The sequence below is a fragment of the Elephas maximus genome, chromosome 5 (genome assembly GCF_024166365.1).
Source record: "Elephas maximus indicus isolate mEleMax1 chromosome 5, mEleMax1 primary haplotype, whole genome shotgun sequence".
NCBI lineage: Eukaryota > Metazoa > Chordata > Mammalia > Proboscidea > Elephantidae > Elephas > Elephas maximus.
In genome coordinates, this window is record NC_064823.1 from 30,266,681 (window position 1) to 30,288,507 (window position 21,827).

Genomic DNA, 21,827 nt, shown 5'->3' on the forward strand with positions numbered 1-21,827 from the left:
CCAGTGCCCAGAGCGCAGTAGGAGCTCAACAAACAATTATTGAGTGAATAAAACCATTTCAAGTTAATAAAAAATGTAGTGTTCCAAATAATTTTATTCTATTTAAAATATTAACTGCCCTTATATAAAAATGGAAAACATAACCCTGAGTAAGTCATTTTAAGAATTAATCTTCAAAACTATAAACCACTGAATGATAAACTTTAATTACAAATAAACTTACTAAATATAACAATCAAATTTTTAGAGAAACAGTTGGTAATATTTGTTCAGAACTATTAAGTTACCTTCAATGCACAAAATATGCAGGCATCTCCCTGACAAACATGTCCAGTTAAAATCCGCAAGCTTCGTCGGAATATGTCTAATTGCCACAAAACCTAAGAATCAGTGAGATGGGAAGAAAAAAGAAACACAATAAGATTTTTCTTACTGTGACAGAGGAATTAGATTTAGACATTTTAAAAATCTCAGAAGGTTAGTAACTAACTTCTTTTAATCACTTGTGTATAATCAGACATATACCACCACTAAATATAATAGCAAGGAGTCTGGGTGGTACAAGCTGTTTGCCATCAGCTGCTAACCTTAAGGTTAGCAGTTTGAATCCACCTGGTGGCTCTAAGGAAAAGACCTGGCAAACTGCCTCCTTAAAGGTCACAGCGAAAAAAAGCTCATGGAGCAGTTCCACTCAGTAACACGAGGTCACTGTGAGCCAGCGGCCGACTCAACAGCAGCTAACAACAACAAAAATAATAGCAAGTATAAAACTAAACTGCTATATATATGTGTGTATACACATATATGTATACATACATACACACAAATATGTATATATATGTTTATGTACATACGATGATTTAAGAAATAGAATCAGAAGATATTCTCATTGATTCATATATAAAAGCCATGATAGACACAAAAAAACATAAAGTAGGAAAAAGTTAACTACTCAGGTAATGATTTGATATGAATAGGAAACACAGAATACTAAATAAAGGACTTGGCAGAGAAGTGAAAGAGGAAGTGATTATAGATACTTGGACAAACTGAAATTTAGGAAGGAAATAGAACTGGAGTTTACAACCAGGGTGTACTAAATAGAGGTCAATGTGTTGTGGTAAGAATAAAGGGTGAGCAGAGGCCTGTGTGGTCACTGAATACTAAATGAGAAAGGGGGCACATCACCTCATGTGGTAATGGGGATAAAGCAAGGTAAGAAGCAGTAATTAAGATATACCCAGAATACATTTGCTCAAATTATCATCTCCTACTAATAAAACAAAACAGATTGCTTTTGTTGAGATACATCACTACTGTACTAAAAATCATCCTGAAACACCTGACAATACGATGGAAATAATAATAGTGCCTGCCTTATACAAAACCAGTTGCTATCAAGTTGATTCTGACTCAGGGCGACTCATGTGTGTCAGAACAGAACTATGCTTCACAGTATTTGCAATGGCTAACTTTTCAGTAGACTGCCGGGCCTTTCTTTCAAGGTGCCTCTGGGTAGAACTCAAACCTTCAACCTTTTGTTGTTATTATATTAGAACAAACAGAGAGGTGCAGCCAACATGGTGCTATAGACAAAAGCACCACACTGTCCCACCACAGCAAAGACCAAAAAAACAAAGTAAAACAGAGACAAATGTCAATCCTGGAAACTTAAGCATCACATGAAGAGATAACTCAACCAATGGAATAAGAAACTGACAGAGAACAGAGAGCAAGGAGAGATATGGCCTGGAGGTCCCCTATTAGCTAACGCAGCAGGGATTCGCCATCTTGGACTCCGGTCGGAGCTCGGCAGACAGGGAGTTCGGGAGAGCAACTTCACGGAGCTCCCAACAGGAGACAGAGCACCCAATAACCAGTGATACACATTCTCCCACCCCCCACCTTTTTTCCCTCTGCTTGGCCTCTGTTGCTTTCCAGCAGGCTGCAGTTGCTTGGTGGAGGAGTCACCAACTTTATGTCACCGAGATTCACCCGCCCACACCGCCAGCTCCCTCGGTACCATTTTCTGTGTTGCTGTTGCTTCATTTGGCTTCTTCCCTCTCACCTCTGCCCCTTCCTTTCTCTCGAACACCTGGCTCTGTGTACCATCTCCGCTTCTTGATAGGCTGTGAAGTGCCTCTCGACTGGGAAACCACTTCCCTGGTCTACGTCGTCATGCCAGTGGGATTCCTGGGGCCATTTTACTATTTTTTTTTCTTTTTGTTTTTCTGCGTTTCTGGTCTCCCTCCACTTACCTTCTTTTCCTGTCTCCTTAATATCTAGTGCTGTGTGCCATCTCCACCCCTTCTAGACAGGCTGTACCACATGGCTTGGGAGCCACTTCCTCCGTCTGCACCACCATGCTGGTGGGATCCCTAGGGGCATTCCTTTTTTTCTTTTTCCCTTTCTGTTTTTCACTTCTCAGTTTCTCATCTTTTTCTTTTACTGTCTCCTGAATACCTGGCGCTGTGTGCCATCTCTGCAACTTCTAGATGAGCTGTGCCCTGAGGCCTGGAAGCCACTTCTCTGGTCGATGGTGGGATCCCTGAGGGCATTTCTTTTTTCCTTTTTGTTTTTCTTCATTTCTCAGTTTCTCATCTCTATCTACTTTCTTTCTTTTCCTGTCTCCTGAATACCTTGCACTGTATGCCAGCCCACCCCTCCTAGACAGGCTGTGCAGCGCCATGCAGCTTGGAAGCCACTTCCCCAGTCCACGCAGCCAAGCCAGTGGGCTCCATTGGGGATTCTTTCCTTTTCTAGATTTCCAGTCTCTCTTTACCATCCTTCCCTTCTTTTCTCCTGAACACCTGGCGACGTGTGCCATCTTGCTGCTTCTAGACAGGCTATGCAGTGCCACACGGCTGGGGACCCACCTTCCCAGTCCACGCCACCACACCAGTGGGCACCCTCTGGGTATCTTTTTTCTCTCTCTTCTTTTTTCAATTTCTTGTCTCTCTCAACCTTCCTTCCTTACTCTTTTCCTGAACACCTGGTGCTATGTGCCATCTCCACTCCTTCTTGATGGGCTGTACAGTGCCGCTAGGCTGGGGACCCACTTTCAGTGAACTCCCTTGGGGCATTTTTTTTTCTTCTTTTTTCCTCAGTTTCTTGTCTCTAACTTCCTTCTGTGCCCCACTCCTGAACACCTGACACTGTGCGCCACGCTTGATCCTTCTTGACAGGCTGTGCAGTACCACTCAGCTGAGGACCAGTGGCCAACCTTGGGGCGTTTTTCTTTTCTTTCTTCTTTTTTTTTCTTAGTTTCTTGTCTCTCTATACCTTCCTTTCTTACCTTTGTAAACACCTGGAGCTGTGTGCCATCTCCGCTCCTTTGGGAGGGACTGTGCAGAGCCGCTCGACTAGGGACCAGCTTCTAGTGGGCTCCCTTGAGGAATTTTTTTTTTTCCTCTTGGTTTCTTTTCTCACTCTACATTCCTTCCATCCCTTTCTCCTGACCACCCAGCCACATGTACCTTCTCTCTCTCTTTTTTAGTCTAGTTTCCTATCTCTTCCTTCCATTCTGTTCTCCCACCCATCTACCTGCATGTGCCATATCTGTCCATTCTTGACAGGCTGTGTCTCACTACCTGGCTAGAAAGCCACCAGCACACGGCTCCCCCAGGTTTGCACCACTCCAACGGCAGGCTCCCTCAGCACTTTTTTTTTTTGCTCCTGTTTATCTCTCCTCTTTCTCTTCTTTCCCATAATCACTTACATCCATACATCACAACCTCTCCCCTCCCTCCTGCCTATCTGCACCATGCGCTGAACATTGCACCCCCGAGCAGCACCAGCATGGTCTACTGGAACCTGTCCTGTACTGATCCCAAGCCCCACCCTGTCAGCCGCAGTACGTGCCATGAACAACTCATTCCATCTCCTCCCCTTCAGCTGGACCTGCCCTGCTGCACCATAGCTGAATGACTGGGCCTGCTCATTGGACAATGTGGTGAGAAGTATCATGCCCCCAGACAAGCAAACAACAAAGAACGCACAACCCACCTACTCAGACATAGCCACATAAAACAAACAAAAAAAGCAAATCTACAATCAATAAATGAAGACAATTACTACTGAATGTCCCAAAGATAGCAAACAATATCGAAACATTAAACACAGGTCAGGATGGTTCCAGTATGTGTTCAAAATAAAACACCAGATGGTTTTTCAGTAGAAAAAAAGGCACTGGAAATACATGACAGGGAATTCAAATCTCTAATATTCAGAGCTATCCAAGGGTTGAAGGACAAAGCAGACAAAAAAGAGGAAAAAATAGACAAAATCATAGAAAAGGCAGACAGAATCACAGAACAGACAAAACAATGGAAGAATTCAGGAAAATAATACACGAACAAAAAATTTAAATAAATTCACAACTAGAAATCATACAGAAAGGAATTAGAAATCCAAAAAATAAACAACAAGATTTCAGAAATGGACAGTATTATAGAAGGTCTGAGAAGCAGGTTTCAAACAATGGAACATAGGTTTAACAAAATTGAGGACAAATACCTGGATACCACTTTGAGGAAAAATCAGAAAAAAGAACAAAGAAAAATGAAGAAACCCTGAGAATTATGTGGGATTCAATCAAAAGCAAAAGTTTCGAGTGATCAGAGTTCCAGAACAAGGGGAGAAAACAGAAACATAGAGAGTATCACTGAAGAATTGCTGACAGAAAACTTCCCTAATATCATGAAAGATGAAAACCTAACCATCTAAAGAAGCTCAAATGAACCCCATATAGGATAGACCCCCAAAAGAAAATCACCACGCCATATCATAATGACACGTGCTAAAACTAAAGACAAAGAAAGAATCCTGACAGCAACTTAAAAAAAAAAAAAGTCACATACAGAGGGGAAACAATAAGACTAAGCTCTGATTACTCAGTAGAAACCATGCAGGCAAGAAGGCAATGGGATGACAGATATAAAACCTTTAAAGACAAAATTTGCCAACCAAGGATAATATATCCTGCAAAAATCTCATTCAAACATGATGATGAAATTAGAACATTTCCAGATAAACAGAAATTAAGGAAATATGTAAAAACCAAACCAAACTTAGAACAATTACTAAAGAGAGTCCTTCAGTCTGAGAACAAACAACATCAGACGACAGCCTGAATCTAGGACACAGGACTGCACCACCCAGATACCAGATACCTAGGAAATGAACTTTCAAGGATTAAGCAAAACTAAAAGATTTACAACAGGGAACCAGAGAGGTTAATCTGTAGATGACAACAATGTCAGAACAAAAAAAGGAGGGAATAAATGGTGTAGATATAGAACTTTCTAATGGAGAGGAAGACCAGGAAATACCAAGTAATAAAAGACTAGTTCAAACTTAGGAAGATAAGGGTAACCTGCAAGGTAACCACAAAGATAGTTAACAAACCTACTCATCAAAATAAAGAAGAAAAACAAAGTCTCAGTAAAAACAAAAAGAAAAGAAAATGAAAAAAAAAAAATCTACAAACACTTTGAATTCAGCATGGGTAAGAGGAACAAAGAAAACATCAGCACCACAAAAAAAGCCCTACAAAATGAGAGCAATAAACTCACACCTATCAATAATTATACTGAATGTAAATGGCCTAAATGCACCCATAAAGAGGCAATGCCAGAATGGATTAAAAAACAGTATCTATCAGTATGCTGTGTACAAGAGACATACCTTAGAAACAAAGACGTAAACTTATTAAAAATCAAAAGATGGAAAAAATGTACCAAGCAAACAGCTAACAAAAAAAGAGCAGGAGAAAAAAATTTTTAAAAGACACAAATCAGACTTCTAGAGGTGAAAACTACAATGTTTGAGATGATAACTACACTGAACGGTATTAGCAGCAGACAAAACACTGCAGAAGATTAGTGAACTTGAAGATATAGCCATGGAAACTATAAAATGAAACACCAAGAGAAAAGAAAATGAACAATCAATGAGCTGTGAAACAACTTTAGGCAACTAAATATATGTGTAACTGGAGTTCCCAAAGGAGGGGAGAGGCAGAAAAAATACTTGAGGAAATACTGTTAAAAATTTTCCAAATTTGATTTATACTAACTAGAAGCCCACAGCTACAAGAAGTTCAACAAACCTGAAGCATAATAGACATGGAGAAAACTATGTCAAGGTACATCATAACCAAATTGCTTTAAACCAGTGATAAAGAGAAAAATTCTAAAAGCAGGTAGAGGGGAAAACACACACACAAATTACAAACAGAGGAACAAGGATAAGAATGACAGTAGATTTCTCATCAGAAATAATGCAAGATAGTAGAGTAAAATCTTCGAAGTACTGAAAAAGACAAACTGTCAACCCAGAATTATTTGTGAAAATATCTTCCAAAAACAAAAATGAAATAGATTTTTTTTTCAGACAAGCAAAAACTGGAAGAATTTATCCAGTGCCGATAGACCTGTACTATAAGCAATGTTAAAAGAAATCCTTCAAGCAGAAGGAAAATGATGGAAACCTAGAATAAAGGAATAAAGAGCACCAGAAATTGTAACTATGTAGCTAAATTCAAATAATCTTAGTAAAGGTCAGTGGAATATTCATTTTTAAAGAAATTATCATAGGGACACTTCATTTTCTTTACCATATAGGTTTCCTTTCTCAAAATTTCCTGTTATAACATGCTTTTCATTTCCCCCAACTACATATAGTATTTTGGATACTGGTGAACTATACTTTTACAAAAGTGAAGACTACATAAGATTGAGGAAAGTAAAAAGGGAGATACAGAAAAGGACAGAAAGAGAGAAAAATATAAAAGTAAAAAAAAAGCTGGTACCACATGGAAGCATCTGAAATGATGGAAGCCCTTTTTCTCATAGCCTTATGAAGTGTTTAATTTTAGGACTTTTGATGCACAACATTTCCCCATATTCAGTGCCATCCAGGAAATTATTTTCCTGCATTTCACACAGCAATGAATGCCAGTGGGATTTTTGAGCCAGGACAGAACAGTGACTGTTATCAATGGTCAAGGTGAGTTAGAATCAATATTATTCTACTATCGATTGCTTCTCTTTCCCTGAGTGGGTTAAAGAACTTCCAAGTCTGACATCTGTCCAAGGTAGAGGGCAACTGAGAACATAGGTCTCAGTCAGATGTCTGAACCCCTGACACATTCCAGATGTGTATTTTTATCAAGCAAACTAACTTGGAAAAGTCACAAGCTCAACTTCTATTAACCAGTATTTTTCGCTCAATTGTTTTTAGGGAAGAAAAAGAACAATAGTTAGAAAATATGCAAAAAGTGATTTACTTTAAATACATTATTTTTAGATATATTCTAGGGTCAACAGAAAAGATTCTAATATTTTAGATCTTCCTCATCTCTGTACAGTCAACGGTCTGAACGAAATGAGATCCTACAAAATCTGGAACTGCTATACATATTGTACATATGAAATTGCTAACCATACTGTACATATGACAGGCTATTTATCTAAGGTAGAAGAGTTGATTAGTACACAATCGTTAAAAGAATTTCAAAAAGGATTGAAACAAAATAGATTAAACTTCAAGGTGTCCAAATTATGATTCCACAGAAGTAACTTAAGACCCACAATGGGGAGTGGGGGTGAGTTTGAGAACTGAGAAGGTTAAAAAACTCCATATTTTCATTTCAACCCAAGCAGCTTGTTTTTTGTTTTGTTTTGCTTTTTTTTTTTACTTTATCTGTTGGGGTTCTATTCTACACTGGTTCTCTTTTGGAAAAAAAAAGGGGGGAGGGGGAGTAGGTTAGCTGAGAAGTCCCTGAGTGATGCAAAATGCTAATAAACTTGGCTGCTAACCAAAAGGTTGGAAGTTTAAGTCTACACAAACACCTCAGAAGAAAGGCATCATGATAGATCTACTTCTGAAAAACCGGCCACTGAAAATCTTATGGAGTGTAGTTCCAAACTGACACACATGGGGTTGACGTGAGTAGGAACTGACTCAATGGCAACATTTTTTTTCAGATTTAAAAAAAAAACTACATATATACATAGAAGCCAATGCACACTAGTTCATCTCAATCCTCTACCATTCATATAATTCAATATTGTAGTCTAATTACAAAATCTAATATATTATGATAAAGACAAAATTAAATCAACCTAGTAAAAAAAATTAATTTATGAAAACTTAGTACACTTAAATTTTGGGCATGTCTGTGGTAATGGGGTGATCATGATTCTTCTGTGAAATTTGAAAAAAAGCCTTGAAATTGCTTTTTTATTATAAACTTCAAAATAATACATAATGTATATTAATGAACCAAAACCAAAAAAAAGAAAGTTGCTGTCAAGTTGATTCTGACTTATAGCCACCCTACAGGACAGAGGAGAACAGCCCCACAGGGTTTCCAAGAAGCAGCTGGTGGATTCGAACTGTGAATTCTGGTTAGCAGCTGAGCTGTTAACCACTGTTTCACCAGGGCACCAGGGACCTAGCAAATCAAATTATGAAAAGTTAGGAAAAACTTTTTTCAATACATACTCCGCTATTGTTGCTATTCTAAACTTTTGACCTAAAATTGCTTCATAATTAAATGAAAATTATATGTTTGAGCTGAGCATGATTCAGTTATCTTTCTTATGTTTTCACAGGCTTTTTGCCTAGCTCTGGCCACCCATCTGGCAAATGCACATAGGTATTCTCTAGAAAGCCAAGAATGGGTACAATTCACACAAATACTACATAGAAAACCAATTCCAACTGCATGTTTTAAAGTTATCCAGTTACTGGGACAGATATTTTTCTTTATATATAATAGCATAAAACCCAATCACAAACCAATGTAAAAGATAAACAAGAAATTAATAGCTACTGATAAGGGGGTGCTAAAAGAGTGAAGAATATAAAACACCTCAAGTATTCTATAACACACGGACACATTTTAACATTACTGATTACATTTTCTGGATTGTAGCTTTCCTCACTATTCACAAGCCTTCAAAATTAAATAAAAATTCCTACAAATCGAGTGATAACTGCATTGGCACAAATACTCTTAGTACTTCTTAGAATTTCGGTGCTTTAAATAAGTATTCTTAATTTACTAAGCAAACATCTTAAAATAAAACTATTTTTTTTATATCAGAAATACACCTTTCTGTTGAAAAGACCATTTCCATTTCTTACAAAAAGCAAAATACCCAGTCAAAATATTTTTGTTACCATTAAAAGTGATATTTAAAAAAAGTTTTAAAAATTTAACAAGTCATTAATGGTCTCACCTGTACAGCACTATTAAGAAAGCAGCTGTTTTGTCCTGGTTCATTTAATAAGCCTTTGGTAGGGGCTAGAGATAGCATGCTCCCAGGTTGATAAACTTTTCCGAGATTGCCACCAGGTTTCCGTAAGAATTTCACCCACGCCATTTTCACGCAAATTTGTTGGCATTAAAGCTTTGACTTGTATACTTATGTGATATTTCTGATGAAAAAATGCGTATCTTGAATTGTCCACTTAAATTCAGCACAGTCTATTATAATAACACCAGTTTCCAAGTCCATATCTTTCCTGATACTACAAATTTTTATGAGGATTTTTTAAAGTAAAAATAGAGTATATAAATGTTAAAAGTCTGACAGCTTAAAAAAAAAAAAGCTAACTTAAACAAGGCCTTAAAGATTTTTATATGCGTTAAATTTTACAAGAGAGCTGTACAGTTTAAGATGGATGATTTTTAAAATGTTGTTAAGAGTAGTGTTGATGGACAAATCATCTTCTTTAAAGGCATTTGTATTGATGGGTTAAAAAATAGATGATACCAAAAATGTAGAGTTGGCAGTTAGCATGATTCCTCTGCTTATTTACTTTTCTTGTTGTTGTTTTTTTTAGTAAGAAAAAAGACTTTCTTTCCCAGGCGAAGTTATCAAAGATGACTCCACATTTCATAACAATGTGAGCTCAAAGCAACTCTACAAGAGAAAAAAAGAAATGTTTAAAAAAAGACTAATCATGAAAATTCCTACTTTACTATTTGAACACACATATTGAATAAAGAATTGTAGCTAATAAATAAAAAGGATTATTACTAATAAAGTTTTCAAATATGAAAATTAAAACAAATTTCATCATTGAAAAATTTACAAAAATTTCAATATAACATCAATCACTACCTATCTCAAACTTGCAATGTTCAAATGATGTTTCATAGGAAAAGCATTTTACAAAAAACTAAAATTAATTATACCTTAGGAATCAACACGTAAATTGCTGTTTATTAAAACAAACACATATACATGAACTCTATATTATTATCTATCTTACATACAGAATCATAACATTTTCCTAGGAAAGTCAGTTGATTTTATGTAAACTGATACGCATAACAACTCTGAAGAAAACTTTGATAAATTCTAGTGAATTAAAGTAAATTTCCATTTTATTCACGAATGCATGCTCCTGGTTAAAAGGTCTTTAAAAATGTTGAACTTCTTAATTAAAAATAATCAAGTATTACAAAGTTTTTTTTAAATCAACTGAATTTTCCTCCTTCCTTCACTCATTCAACAAACATTTTATTGACACTTATACAGTGCCAGGCACTGGAACTAGCATTATTGTGAGGAAAGGCCAATACTAACACAATGAATACTAAATTGTATAGTGTACTAGAAGGGTTGTGTGTTAAGTGCTAGGAGAAAACCAATTGAAGAAGGGGGATTAAAGTGTGTATAATGCGGGATGGTTTGCAAGTTTAAATAGGATAGTCAAGAAAGGTTACCTTTGCACAAAGACTTGAAGGAGATGGAGAAGCCATCTGGAAAAAGGCATTCCAAGCATTGTGAACGGCAACTTCAAAGATTCGGAGGTTGGAGCGTGCCTGGTATGCTGGCGGAATAGCAAGAAGCCTAGTGTGGTACAAGAAATGTGAGCAAAGCTGGGAACAAGGGGCAGGGATGAAGAGAAAAGATGGAAAAGGGACAAGATCATGTAGGGATTAGCAAGCCCTGGATAAAATGGTAAGTCACTGGAGTTTCATTTTCACAGCACAGAAAGATGAGGGGCAGAATGGCATACATAGGTCAGTTCAATGTCACTGATCAAATACTCAAGATGGGGAGGTACTAAGGAGCAAAGAATAAGCCTCAGTCCCTAAAGAACTGAACTCAGGAGGCCATTTCCAGGTCCAGCCTTATCACGTATTAGTTGCTTGGTCTTAAATAAACTCTTGTCATCTTTGATTCATAGCTTCTTCCCTTACAAAATAGGGATATAACTGTAACAGCTCTGCTTATCTCACACAGGCTAAGTGTGTTGAGAATTATAAAACATTTACTATGGCTGCCAGTTGGTTGTACTGTGGTGGCCTGACTGTTGCTGGATGCTGGGAGCTATGCCACCAGTATTTCCAATACCAGCAGGGTCACCCATGGTAGACAGGTTTCAGCAGAGCTTCCAGAATAAAACAGACTAGGAAGAAGGACTTGGCAATCTATTTCCGAAAAAATTGCCCAGTGAAAACCTTATAAATAGCAGTGGAACACTGTCTGATATAGTGCGGAAGATGAGCCCCAGGTTGGAAGGCATTTAAAAGTGGCTGAAACAATGGGCTCAAGCATAGCAACAATTGTGAGGATGGTGCAGGACCGGGTAGTGTTTCGTTCTGTTGTACATACATCACTATGAGTCAGAACTGATTCAACAGCACCCAAGAACAACAACATACGTTAGTTGTTTTCTTCTTTTAACACCTCCTCTAAACTAGACCCCTGGTGGCGCAGTGCTTAAGAGATTAGCTAGCTAACCAAAAAGTCGGAGGTCCGAATCCACCAGCCGCTCATTAAAAACTCTCTGGGGCACTTCTACTCTGTCCTATAGGGTCACTATAAGAATTCACTCAACAGCAATGGGTTTTTGTTTTAAAGTGATCTAAATGGTTCTGAAATCTTTTATTAAAAAAAAATTTTTTTAAATAAATTTAGTAATATTTTTCATCATTAAGAGAGCTCTGAATTGGTAGTAAATTCTTTTTTTTTTTTTTTTTTTAAATGGAAGAATCCTTTTATGAGGCACAAAGTCTGTATGATGAACTGTGTGAAGGTATATGAAACAATCCCTGCCCTTGAGGAGCTCAGTTTGATGAGGGATACAGACACAACTAGAGTCCCCAGGTGGTACAAATGGTTAAGTGCTCAATGACTAGCTGAAAGGTTGGTGGTTTAAACCCACCCAGAGGTACCTCAGAAGATGGGCCTGGCGATCTGTGTCCAAAAGGTCACAGCCTTGAAAACTGTATGGAGCAGTTCTACTCTGTACACATGGGGTCACCGTGAGTTGGAATCAACTCACTAGCAACTAACAACAGACACAAATAGATAATTATAAAATATTGCAGTTTCTATTCCTGCACAAGATATCAAACTAGTATGTGCTCCTGGCTCCCTCCTTCTAACCCAACCCTGGAGATTACACAGAAGCAAAAGGGAGACACAGGGAGAAAATGTGGGGACACCAAAAGTGACTGGCTTCTAAGAGCAGGAGTGAAATGACAGCCAAGAGATGGAAGGTTCCAAGTGTTACACCCTGGGAAAGATCTTTCTAGTTGTGTCCCTTTCCCTTCCTCACACTGCCCTGGCCCAAACAATGCAATGAGACAGGAAAGCTCTGGTACCAACCAAGCACCATGTGGAGGTTGAGGGAGAGTATAACATCAGGAAAGCACTGGAGCTCTGATGGTCTGGGAAGTGGTAACAAGTACAGGTGACCAGGAAGGCTCCTATGTGTTCTGTACTCACCCACGAGCTACAAATAAAACGGAGCACAGCAAGACCTGAAGAAGAGCATGCCTCTGGCCAGGGCAACAGGAAGTTCCTTTTTGGAATCAACCTTCATATTGCATCATCCCAAATCAAGCCCTTCCACCCCCACCTCTACTCCCTGAAATCATATAAAGAAACACCACCTCTACTCCATGAAATCCTATGAATAAACACAAAGTAGAGGCTAGTCTTTCCCCCTTATCCCTAGGTAAATATAACTAGCTTACAACTTTGCACTCCCAGGAAAAAAAAAGTGACCAGACAAAGCAGAGTACAAGCACAATGAAAGTAAGGCAACAAACTGAAACAACCTTTACCATAGGAAGCAGAATTAACAGACCAAAGGGAACACGAATTTAAAATAAACCTAATCAATATCTACCAATTGAAGATAATGAGTACACACACATACACCTATATAAAATACTGAAAACGTCAAAGGATGGGTTAACTAGCAAATTGAACAGAAAGGAAGACCTCATTAACAAGCAATAAGTTTAGAGCAAGACATTCTCTTATAAAGCATTAAGAAGAAACAAGTGGAAAGTTTAAACTTTTGTTAAACGTTAAAAGACATGGTGGAAATATCTAAAAGTGCCAATATCTAACAGGATTTCCCAGAAAGAGAGGAAAAAAAGGAAATAGAGTAAATACTTTTAGACATGACTAAGAATTTCACAAAATTGAAAACTGAAAAACTCAGACAAACAGGAAAGCTCAAAAATCCAAACATGATGTGAGGCAGAAGGGAAGCAAGATGAAAATTCCAAAACTTTAAAACATTAACAGGCAACTATAGAATAAAAACAAATAAATCCAAAACCAATACAATGGACAAAAGCTTCACAATCCTAATTAAGAAAAAAAAAAAAAAAAAGATACATAAGCAGCCAAAAGAATTGCTAAAGAATACCACTTAAACCTTAAATGCATATTTAAGGTGAAAGAAAAAAAAACAAAACCCTATTGCTGTCAAGTCGATTCCCCTATAGGGTCTCTATAAGTTGGAAAGTTAAAGAAGGTGAAAGAAGCTGGTCTGAAAAAAGCTACATATGGTATGATTCCAAGTACATGACATTCTCAAAAAAGCAAAAATATAGATATAGTAAAAAGATCAGTGGTTGCCGGAGGATGGGGGCAGAGGGGAGAAGGATAGAGAGATTAATAAGTGGAACACAGGGGATTTTTAGGGCAGTAAAATTATTCTGTCTGATACTACAATGGCAGATACATGGCATTATACATTTGTCAAAACCCGTAAAACTGTACAACAAAAAGAGTGAACTCTAATGTAAACTATGGATTATAATCTGCATGGATAATAACATGTTAACATGCATTCATCACTTGTAACAAGTGCACTAATGTAAAATGTTAACAGGGAAAACTGAGTATGGGAAAGAGAGCAAGCTGAAGGTACTGAAGGTATAGCAAGAAGTACGTTCTTCATTGCTGATTAATAAAAAATGTCATTATACTATCATACCCTTCGGGCAATATTATAGCAACCTGGAAACAACTACTAAAATTAAAAAGCACACAGAATTCAACCCCCAAATCCCAATCCTGCAAATCTATCCCATGGCAATAAAAGTACTGTTTTATTGAGATATATTAGGTATCAGTAGTAAATAGAGAAACAAAGTGAATGCCCAGCCATAGGGACATGACTGTATAATAGGGTGTTTTGAGTAACAAAGGCAAGATGCAGAAGCTTAATATGATCCTATTTTGTTAAAAACAATCTATATGTGAAAAGACAAATGCTTTATATGATCATCTGAGCATGGAAAATATATACATATGTAATTGGAATGGGGATGGACAGAAAAGATAGAAAATAAAAGTAGAAAAAAGCCTGCACTAAAAAGCTATAGTATGTTTTTTAATTCTATCTACACATTATGTAAAGCTATATGTGTGTGCGTATACATACGCACATAAATAAAAAATTAAAACAACGCAAAAAAGATATACCAGTCAAGCATAAACCAAGAAATTTGACATAGCAATTTTACGGTCAGATAAAATTAACTTAAAAGTGAATATGAACCTGTAAAACATAAACTTATAAAAACCAAACCCACTGTCACCAAGTCTATTCCAACTCATAGAGAGACCCTATAGGACAGAGTAGATCAGCCCCATAGGGTTTCTGAAGAGCGGCTAGTGGGTTTAATTGCCAACTTATTGGTTAGCAACCCAGCTCTTAACCACTGTGCCACCAGGGCTCCAAAACATAAGCTTAGATACAGAAAATTAGAAATAAAAAGAGATTGTATCCTGAACAAAGAAAATACTTTCTTTCAGAACAAGCCTAGAATAAATGCAAATATCAACTGTATGTTAGGCTACAAAGGAAACCTCAGTAAATACCCCCCCCTACCAAATTATCATCATACAGACTATATTCTTTAATGTGAGTTAGAAGTGAATAACAACAAACTAAACCCTTTGGTTAAGGGAAAAAAAAAAAAAACATCAGAAATGTTATTAAATACATTCATCTGAATGACAAAACCCTACATATTAAATTTATAGGATGCTGCTAAAATACTAATTAAAGGAAAATTTAAAGTTTTGAATACATCAGAAAATAACAAACAATGTATCAGTCCAACTCAAGAGACTACAATTATAAGCAAGAGAATACTCCCCCCCGCCCAAAAAAAAAAGGATAGGAAGAGGTTGGTACAATAACTATAACCCACAGAAATTGATTAATATCTAGAATATACAAGGAACTCCTTCATATAGAAAAAAAAAAGACAAATTATACAGTAGAAAGATAGACAAAGACTGTGTATAGGCAATTCAAAGAAGGAGAAGCTCAAATGGCTAATAAATCTACAGAGATATTTCAACTTAAGCAAGTTGCACATTAAAACATAATATCACTTTATATCCATCAAACTGGCAATAATAAAACCAAGAGCAAAGCCCTTCAGGCCCTGTTGGTGGGAACGAAAAATGAGGTAGTCATTCTGGAGGAAAATCTAGTGCCACTCAGTAAAATTAAGAATACATATACCTTAAAGCCTAGAATTCTGCCCCAGGGTATAGAGCCTTTGGCACAAACCCATACCAAAAACCAAACCAAACCCACGGCCATGGAGTCGATGCTGACTCATAGCGACATTATAGGACAGACTAGAACTGCCCCATAGAGTTTCACAAACCCATAAGAAGGCAATATCCATTGTTTGAAGTTACAAAAAACTAGCAACCTATATGTGGATTATTAATGAAAGAATAGGCAAAACGTGGAATAAAAGACAGGCTGGACAACTGGGCAGTGTCAGAAATAATTGAACTACTTTCCTGTGCAGCTGGGGTCCAAAGAAAAAAAAGAGCAAAATATGTGGACACGCAAAATCAGAGGTATGCACATTACAGCATCCTATCAGCGTGCAGGCAGAAAGGCTTCCTAGAAGTGTTCACATGTCATTATACGGTGAAACCTGCGACCGCAGGAACTTGATGGGACTGCCTTATTTCTCTGGGTCTTCTAAGTTTTCCTACCTTTGACAGGGTGCAGTCTTATCACTATTAGTGGAAACTATTTGAATTTTCCTTCTCAGACAGGTTAAGGCTTTCACAAGTTTTACCGTATCTTGAGGCACTATTGCTGCTTTGAAGAATAATCTGAGAAAGAATGTGGGTGGTCTTTAGAAGCAGAGAACAGATCCCAGATGAGAGTCAGCAAGGAAATGGGGACTTCAGTCCTACGACCACAAGGCAATGAATTTGCCATCAATCAGGATGAGCTTGAAAGCTGATTATTCTCTAGGGTCTCCAGGTAAGAAGCCAGCCCATTCAGTACTTTGGTTTTGTGAGACACTCGAAGCAGAGAACCCAATAGAGCCCACCTGGATTTCTAACCTAACAAATATAAGATAATAAATAGGTATTGTTTTAGGATGCTAAATGTGTGGTAATTTGTTACACAATAGAAAACTAATATAACCAACCCCAGGCAACCACCAATCTGTTTTCTCTCACAACAGTGTTAACTTTTCTAGAATTTCACACAAACGGAATCGTGTAATCATTTGTGTCTGGATTGTTTCACTTAGTGTAGTACTTTTGAATTTCATCTGTATTACTGCATAAATCAGTAATGTACTACTTTTTATTACTAATATTCTATTACATGGATATACCAAAATTTGTTTATCCACTTACAAGGAGATAGGTATTTGGCTTGTTTCCAGTGTCGGGTTACTATGAATAAGGCAGCTATGAACATTCACATGCAAGTTTTTCTGCAAACATAATGTGGAATTGGTGGGATGTATGGTTGGTGATGGGGTCACTATGAGTCGGAACCGACTTGACGGCAGCGGGTATGGTTGGTGAATGTTTAACTTCATAAGATATTGCCAAAGTGTTTTTCAAAGTGACCATATATTTTAAATTACTACTGGTCATATATGAATTACAATTCCTCCACATCCTCACCAACAATTGTTATTGTTAGTCTTTTAAATTTAAGCTATTATAATGGGTATTTAATGGGTCTTCCACCAATCCTGAGCCCCATTCTTCTTCATATAGTCCTCCTTCTTGAATTATTTGTGAACCATACAGATTGACTAAGTATGGTGAAAGAATACAACCCTGATGCACACCTTTCACGAGCATAATTAAGGGTTCTGGAACTCTCATTCTTTGCAATATTACCCATAATTTGTTATGATCCACACAGTCAAATGCCCTTGCACAGTCAATAAAACACAAATAAACAACTTTCTGGTATTCTCTCCTTTCAGCCGATATCCATCTGACATCTGCAGTGATATCCCTCATTCCATGTCCTCTTCTGAATCCTGCTTGAATTTCTGGCAGTTCCTGTTAATGCACCGCTGCAACTGTTTTTGAGTGATCTTCAGCAAAATTTTACTTATGTGTGATATTAATAATATTGTTTGATAATTTCTGCATTCAGCTGGATCACCTTTTCTGGAATGGGCACAAATATGGATCTCTTCCAGTCACTTGGACAGGTGGCTGTCTTTCAAATTTCCTGGCATAGACGAGGGAGCACCTCCAGTGCTGCATCCGTTTGTTGAAGCATCTCAATTGGTATTCCGTATATTTCTGGAGCCTTGCTTTTTGCCAATGCTATCAGCACAGACTGGACTTCTTCAGTACCATCTGACCTTGATTATATGCTACCTCCTGAAATAACTGAACGTCAACCAGTTCTTTTTGGTATAGTGACTCTTTGTATTCCTTCTATCTTGTTTTGCTGCTTCCTACGTCATTCAGTTATTTTGCCCACAGAATTCTTCATTATTGCAACTCGAGGTTTGAATTTTTCTTGAGTTCTTTCAGTTTGAGAAATGCCAAGCATGTTCTTCCCTTTTGGTTTTCTAACTCCAGGTCTTTGTACATATCATCATAATACTTTATCTTCTCGGGCCACCCTTTGAAATGTTCTGTTCAGCTCTTTTACATGATCATTTTTTCCTTTCGCTTTAGCTACTAGACGTTTAAAAGCCAAGTTTCAGAGTCTCTTCTAACATCCATTTTGGTCTTTTCTTTCTTTCCTGTCTTTTTAATGACCTTTTGCTTTCTTTTATGTATGATGTCCTCGATGTCATTCCACAACTCATTTGATCTTCAGTCAGGTATGAAACCTATTCATAAGATAGTCTCCAAATTCAGGTAGGATATGCTTTGTGGACTTGTTTCACCTTTCTTCAGCTTCAACTTGAACCTGTCCATTATGGGTGATCCTGCTGGTATTTGAAGTATCTGTGGCATAGTTTCCAGGACCACAGCAACATGATATAATATACAAGCTACCCAGCTTTCTATAATTAAAAAATGTCTTATAGTTAAAACTACCAAAAAACAATTATCTGTTAAGTACTTCAATAACTAAATGTCTTTGTAGGATTGTTTATCCACCAGTTTAAAGACACCAAACATATTTTTGCAAAGTTGTAGAGTAAAACAATGTCCCCTCCAGCCCAGTAGGTGAGTGAATTCCAAACAGGTCCAGCAGGGAAAATAGGTATGGTTTTGGCTTTTGATCATCTTAAAATAGATTAAACTTTTCATTTTTAAGCTGTCTTGCTAAAACAAACTTTCAAACCACATGGTTTCAAAATTCTTGATACTATAGTTACTAAAATAAACATTATTTTAGACTAAGCAATATAAAAGATCTTGAGTCACAAACTCATTGCCATCAAGTCAATCCCAACTCACAGAGATCCTACAGGACAGAAAAGAACTGCCCACAGGGTTTCCAAGGAGCACCTGGTAGACTGGAACTGCTAACCTTTTGGTTAGCAGCCAAGCTCTTAACCACCTCGCCACCAGGGCTCCAACTATGTACAGAAATCATAAGAGTACTTCTTCTTTTCTTTTTAAAAAAATAAACTGGGTGGAAAAATCTGGTCCCCTATTAAAACAGCCCATCTTTTTAAAAACTATGTTTTGAATCTTTTAGAGAAAATAGTATTAATGAATTGACTATTAGCATCAAATTCTATGAACTGTATCCAATTCATATACATTTATAAATTCTATGAATGTATACAATTCATATACATTTATAAAACTATACTTTAAAAAAATTTATAGGGTAATGGAAAGGCCTACTCTTGTTACTTTTTAGAATGTAGGAAAAAAATACAGGTAACTGCCAGTGAGTTTGATTTACGAAGAAATTTAAACAAATCACTTTCATTGTTTAGCACCAGTGATCCCAAATCTAGCTAAATTGTTTCAAAGGGCTCATTTTAAGTTTCTAAAATGTAAAGGAAAGCCAACAATCTTGTTTTTCAAATTCTAATTAACTCCTACCTACAATGAAATTATCTATTCCAAACTGTTTTATGACAAGGGCAGATAAATCATACACTACTTTCGCAGAATACGTTTTGTTCTTTTTTTTTCCTCCCTAATTTCTATTTAACAGGATTAAGGTTCTCATCATGGAACTGAAAAGGATGGAAAATAAGAATGCAGCCAAAAGTTCGTTTCAATCAGAATTTTGTGTTAACACTTGCTACTCCTTTTAAATAGTGAGAATTTGCAATGCTTTTCTTTAAAAGCATAGAACTTAAAACGATTCAGACCCTAATCACAAAGAACTTCCTAAATTTACCGTTAAATCTACCCCCCAAATAGCCTTGAAAATTACTTGCGAAACAAATGTACTATGTATTTATTTTTTTCCAGATAAGCAAACACTTGGAAAACTTTGCCGTCTGACAGACAAAGCCTTGCAGTGCATTTCCCAAGCATTAATCAGACTTCGCATTGATAAAGAAAACCTTGTAGCAGGATAACAAAACCTAAGACCATGCTCAGATTGCAGGCTTTAGAAACCCTCCCAGTTACACCTGTGCAAGTACTTCCTGTTCAGCAATGTTTAGTTTGGTGAATGTCCCATAGGCCGCCGTTTAGAAGCTAAACATTAACTTTATACATCATTACTGTTGTTGTTGTTGGGTGCCGTCGAGTCGGTTCCGACTCACAGCGACCCTATGTACAACATAGGGAAACGTCATTATTACCACCCAGAAACCACCAGCCCAAAGATCCTCACGAGTCAAATTATCCCTCTTCTTTAAGGAGGAAAACATAACCGTCCCGGACCCCTTTAAAAAGCTGTGCGCTCGGAAAGGCACTGTCTTGGAAAATTAGGAGCAGGCGCCAAGGGAGCGTAATATTCACATCCCCAACGCACTAAGCGACCCAGCAAGACTTCAAATTCTGCCCCATCTCCGGCTTCGAAAAATCACGACCTCCTCTCGGCTCGCGCGCGCTTCCAGCCCAGCCAGAGGCACCTCGGCCAGGGCCGGACACCGCCACTGGGCTGCGTGACCTCAGACGCCGGAGCCTGGAGTCTGCCCTGCGGGGTGGAGGGCGGAGGAGGACGCGGGGCAGTGAGGGGACAGACGAGATCTGGGGCAGGGAACCAGAGTCTCCCAGGCAGGCCCCCCGGGGCTGCAGGTTTAGCAGACTTACCTTGAGCTCTGCCCTCCTAGCGTGAGGCGCGTGCAATCCAGGTAGAGAAAAACGGGCCTTCCACTCCCACAGGGCAACCTCCCGCTGGCCCAGCTTCGCCTCACGCCGACACCAGGCAGGGACACCTACAGCTGCCACCGTAACGGAGGCTCACCGGGAACTGAAGCAGAAGCGACCGGTCTCCACCGCCCAGAGCGCGACCCTGGGCACGGAGCATGCGCACACGCCCCAACACCCAGGGGCCAGTCAGGGCAGTGTCACCTGCGATCAACAGGTCCTTGAAGCCCCACCCCTCTCGTCGCCTCGAGCCCGCCCCGCCTCCTTGGAGCTGGTCCCGCCTCCTCGCTGACGGAGATAGCCACGCCCCCCCTTCACGCGACTTCCCGGCCTTCGGAACCTTCCGAAGCCGAAGTTTATTCCCGCGGGGGTTCGAGAGAGAACGCGCTCCCGTTGGCTTACTCGGAGGCGCGAGATCCCGCGAGAGCAGGAGCTTGACCCTGTCCCCAAACGCGGGAGCGGGGCGCTGGTACCTAGCTGTTGGAGAGAAGGTGGCCAGGGATCGGGCTCTCCGGTGTAGCGGGAAGGAGGGCTTGGTTCCCGAGGAGGAGGCGATTATTCCGGTGCTCATGGTTTTCTATTCGGTGTTTCTCAGCTCGGAAACCCGGATCTACAAACTGATAGAACGGGTCAAGGACTGGGCTTAGATTAGGTGGTGTTACTCGAAGGGTCTGTACTCTTTGGCGTCAAAACCCCATGCGGATACGCACTCAGTTCCCTTTAGCCTTCTGTGAGTCTTTTCTATCCGCTTCCAGTTAAATGGCTTCCGTTGGCGCGAATACATATTCCCCAACTGGTTGTTTCATGACCATAAATAAAATGAAACCTTTGTGCGCGTTGACCCGATTAATAGTTAATTGTGGTCAGAAATATGTGCTTCCCTCCTTACCTTGCTTTCGAAAAGAATTTAAGTTACAAGCCACTACTGGAAATTGGGCTAAGCTTTGTTTGCTTTTATTTTTATTTAATCATTTCTTAGAAAAGCAGTAAAAGAAAAAC

At 38.5% G+C, this 21,827-nt stretch overlaps 1 protein-coding gene across 4 annotated transcripts in view; it reads right to left on the bottom strand.

Moving 5' to 3' along the window:
• USP53 (ubiquitin specific peptidase 53) overlaps positions 1-21,055 on the bottom strand; it is a 66,862-nt gene extending 45,807 nt beyond the window's left edge. For 3 of the 4 annotated variants that reach the window (XM_049885422.1, XM_049885423.1, XM_049885420.1), the window contains exons 1-3: positions 20,772-21,055; positions 9,249-9,935; positions 288-380 (exon numbers count right to left, since the gene is read on the bottom strand). In XM_049885422.1, coding sequence (XP_049741379.1) covers positions 288-380; positions 9,249-9,392 — 237 coding nt within the window. In that variant the 5' untranslated portion in view covers positions 9,393-9,935; positions 20,772-21,055. Of the gene's footprint in view, positions 1-287; positions 381-9,248; positions 9,936-10,744; positions 10,872-20,771 lie in introns of all 4 variants that reach the window. The other variant, XM_049885421.1, reaches the window with a different exon arrangement.
• Positions 21,056-21,827: the final 772 nt, after the last annotated feature.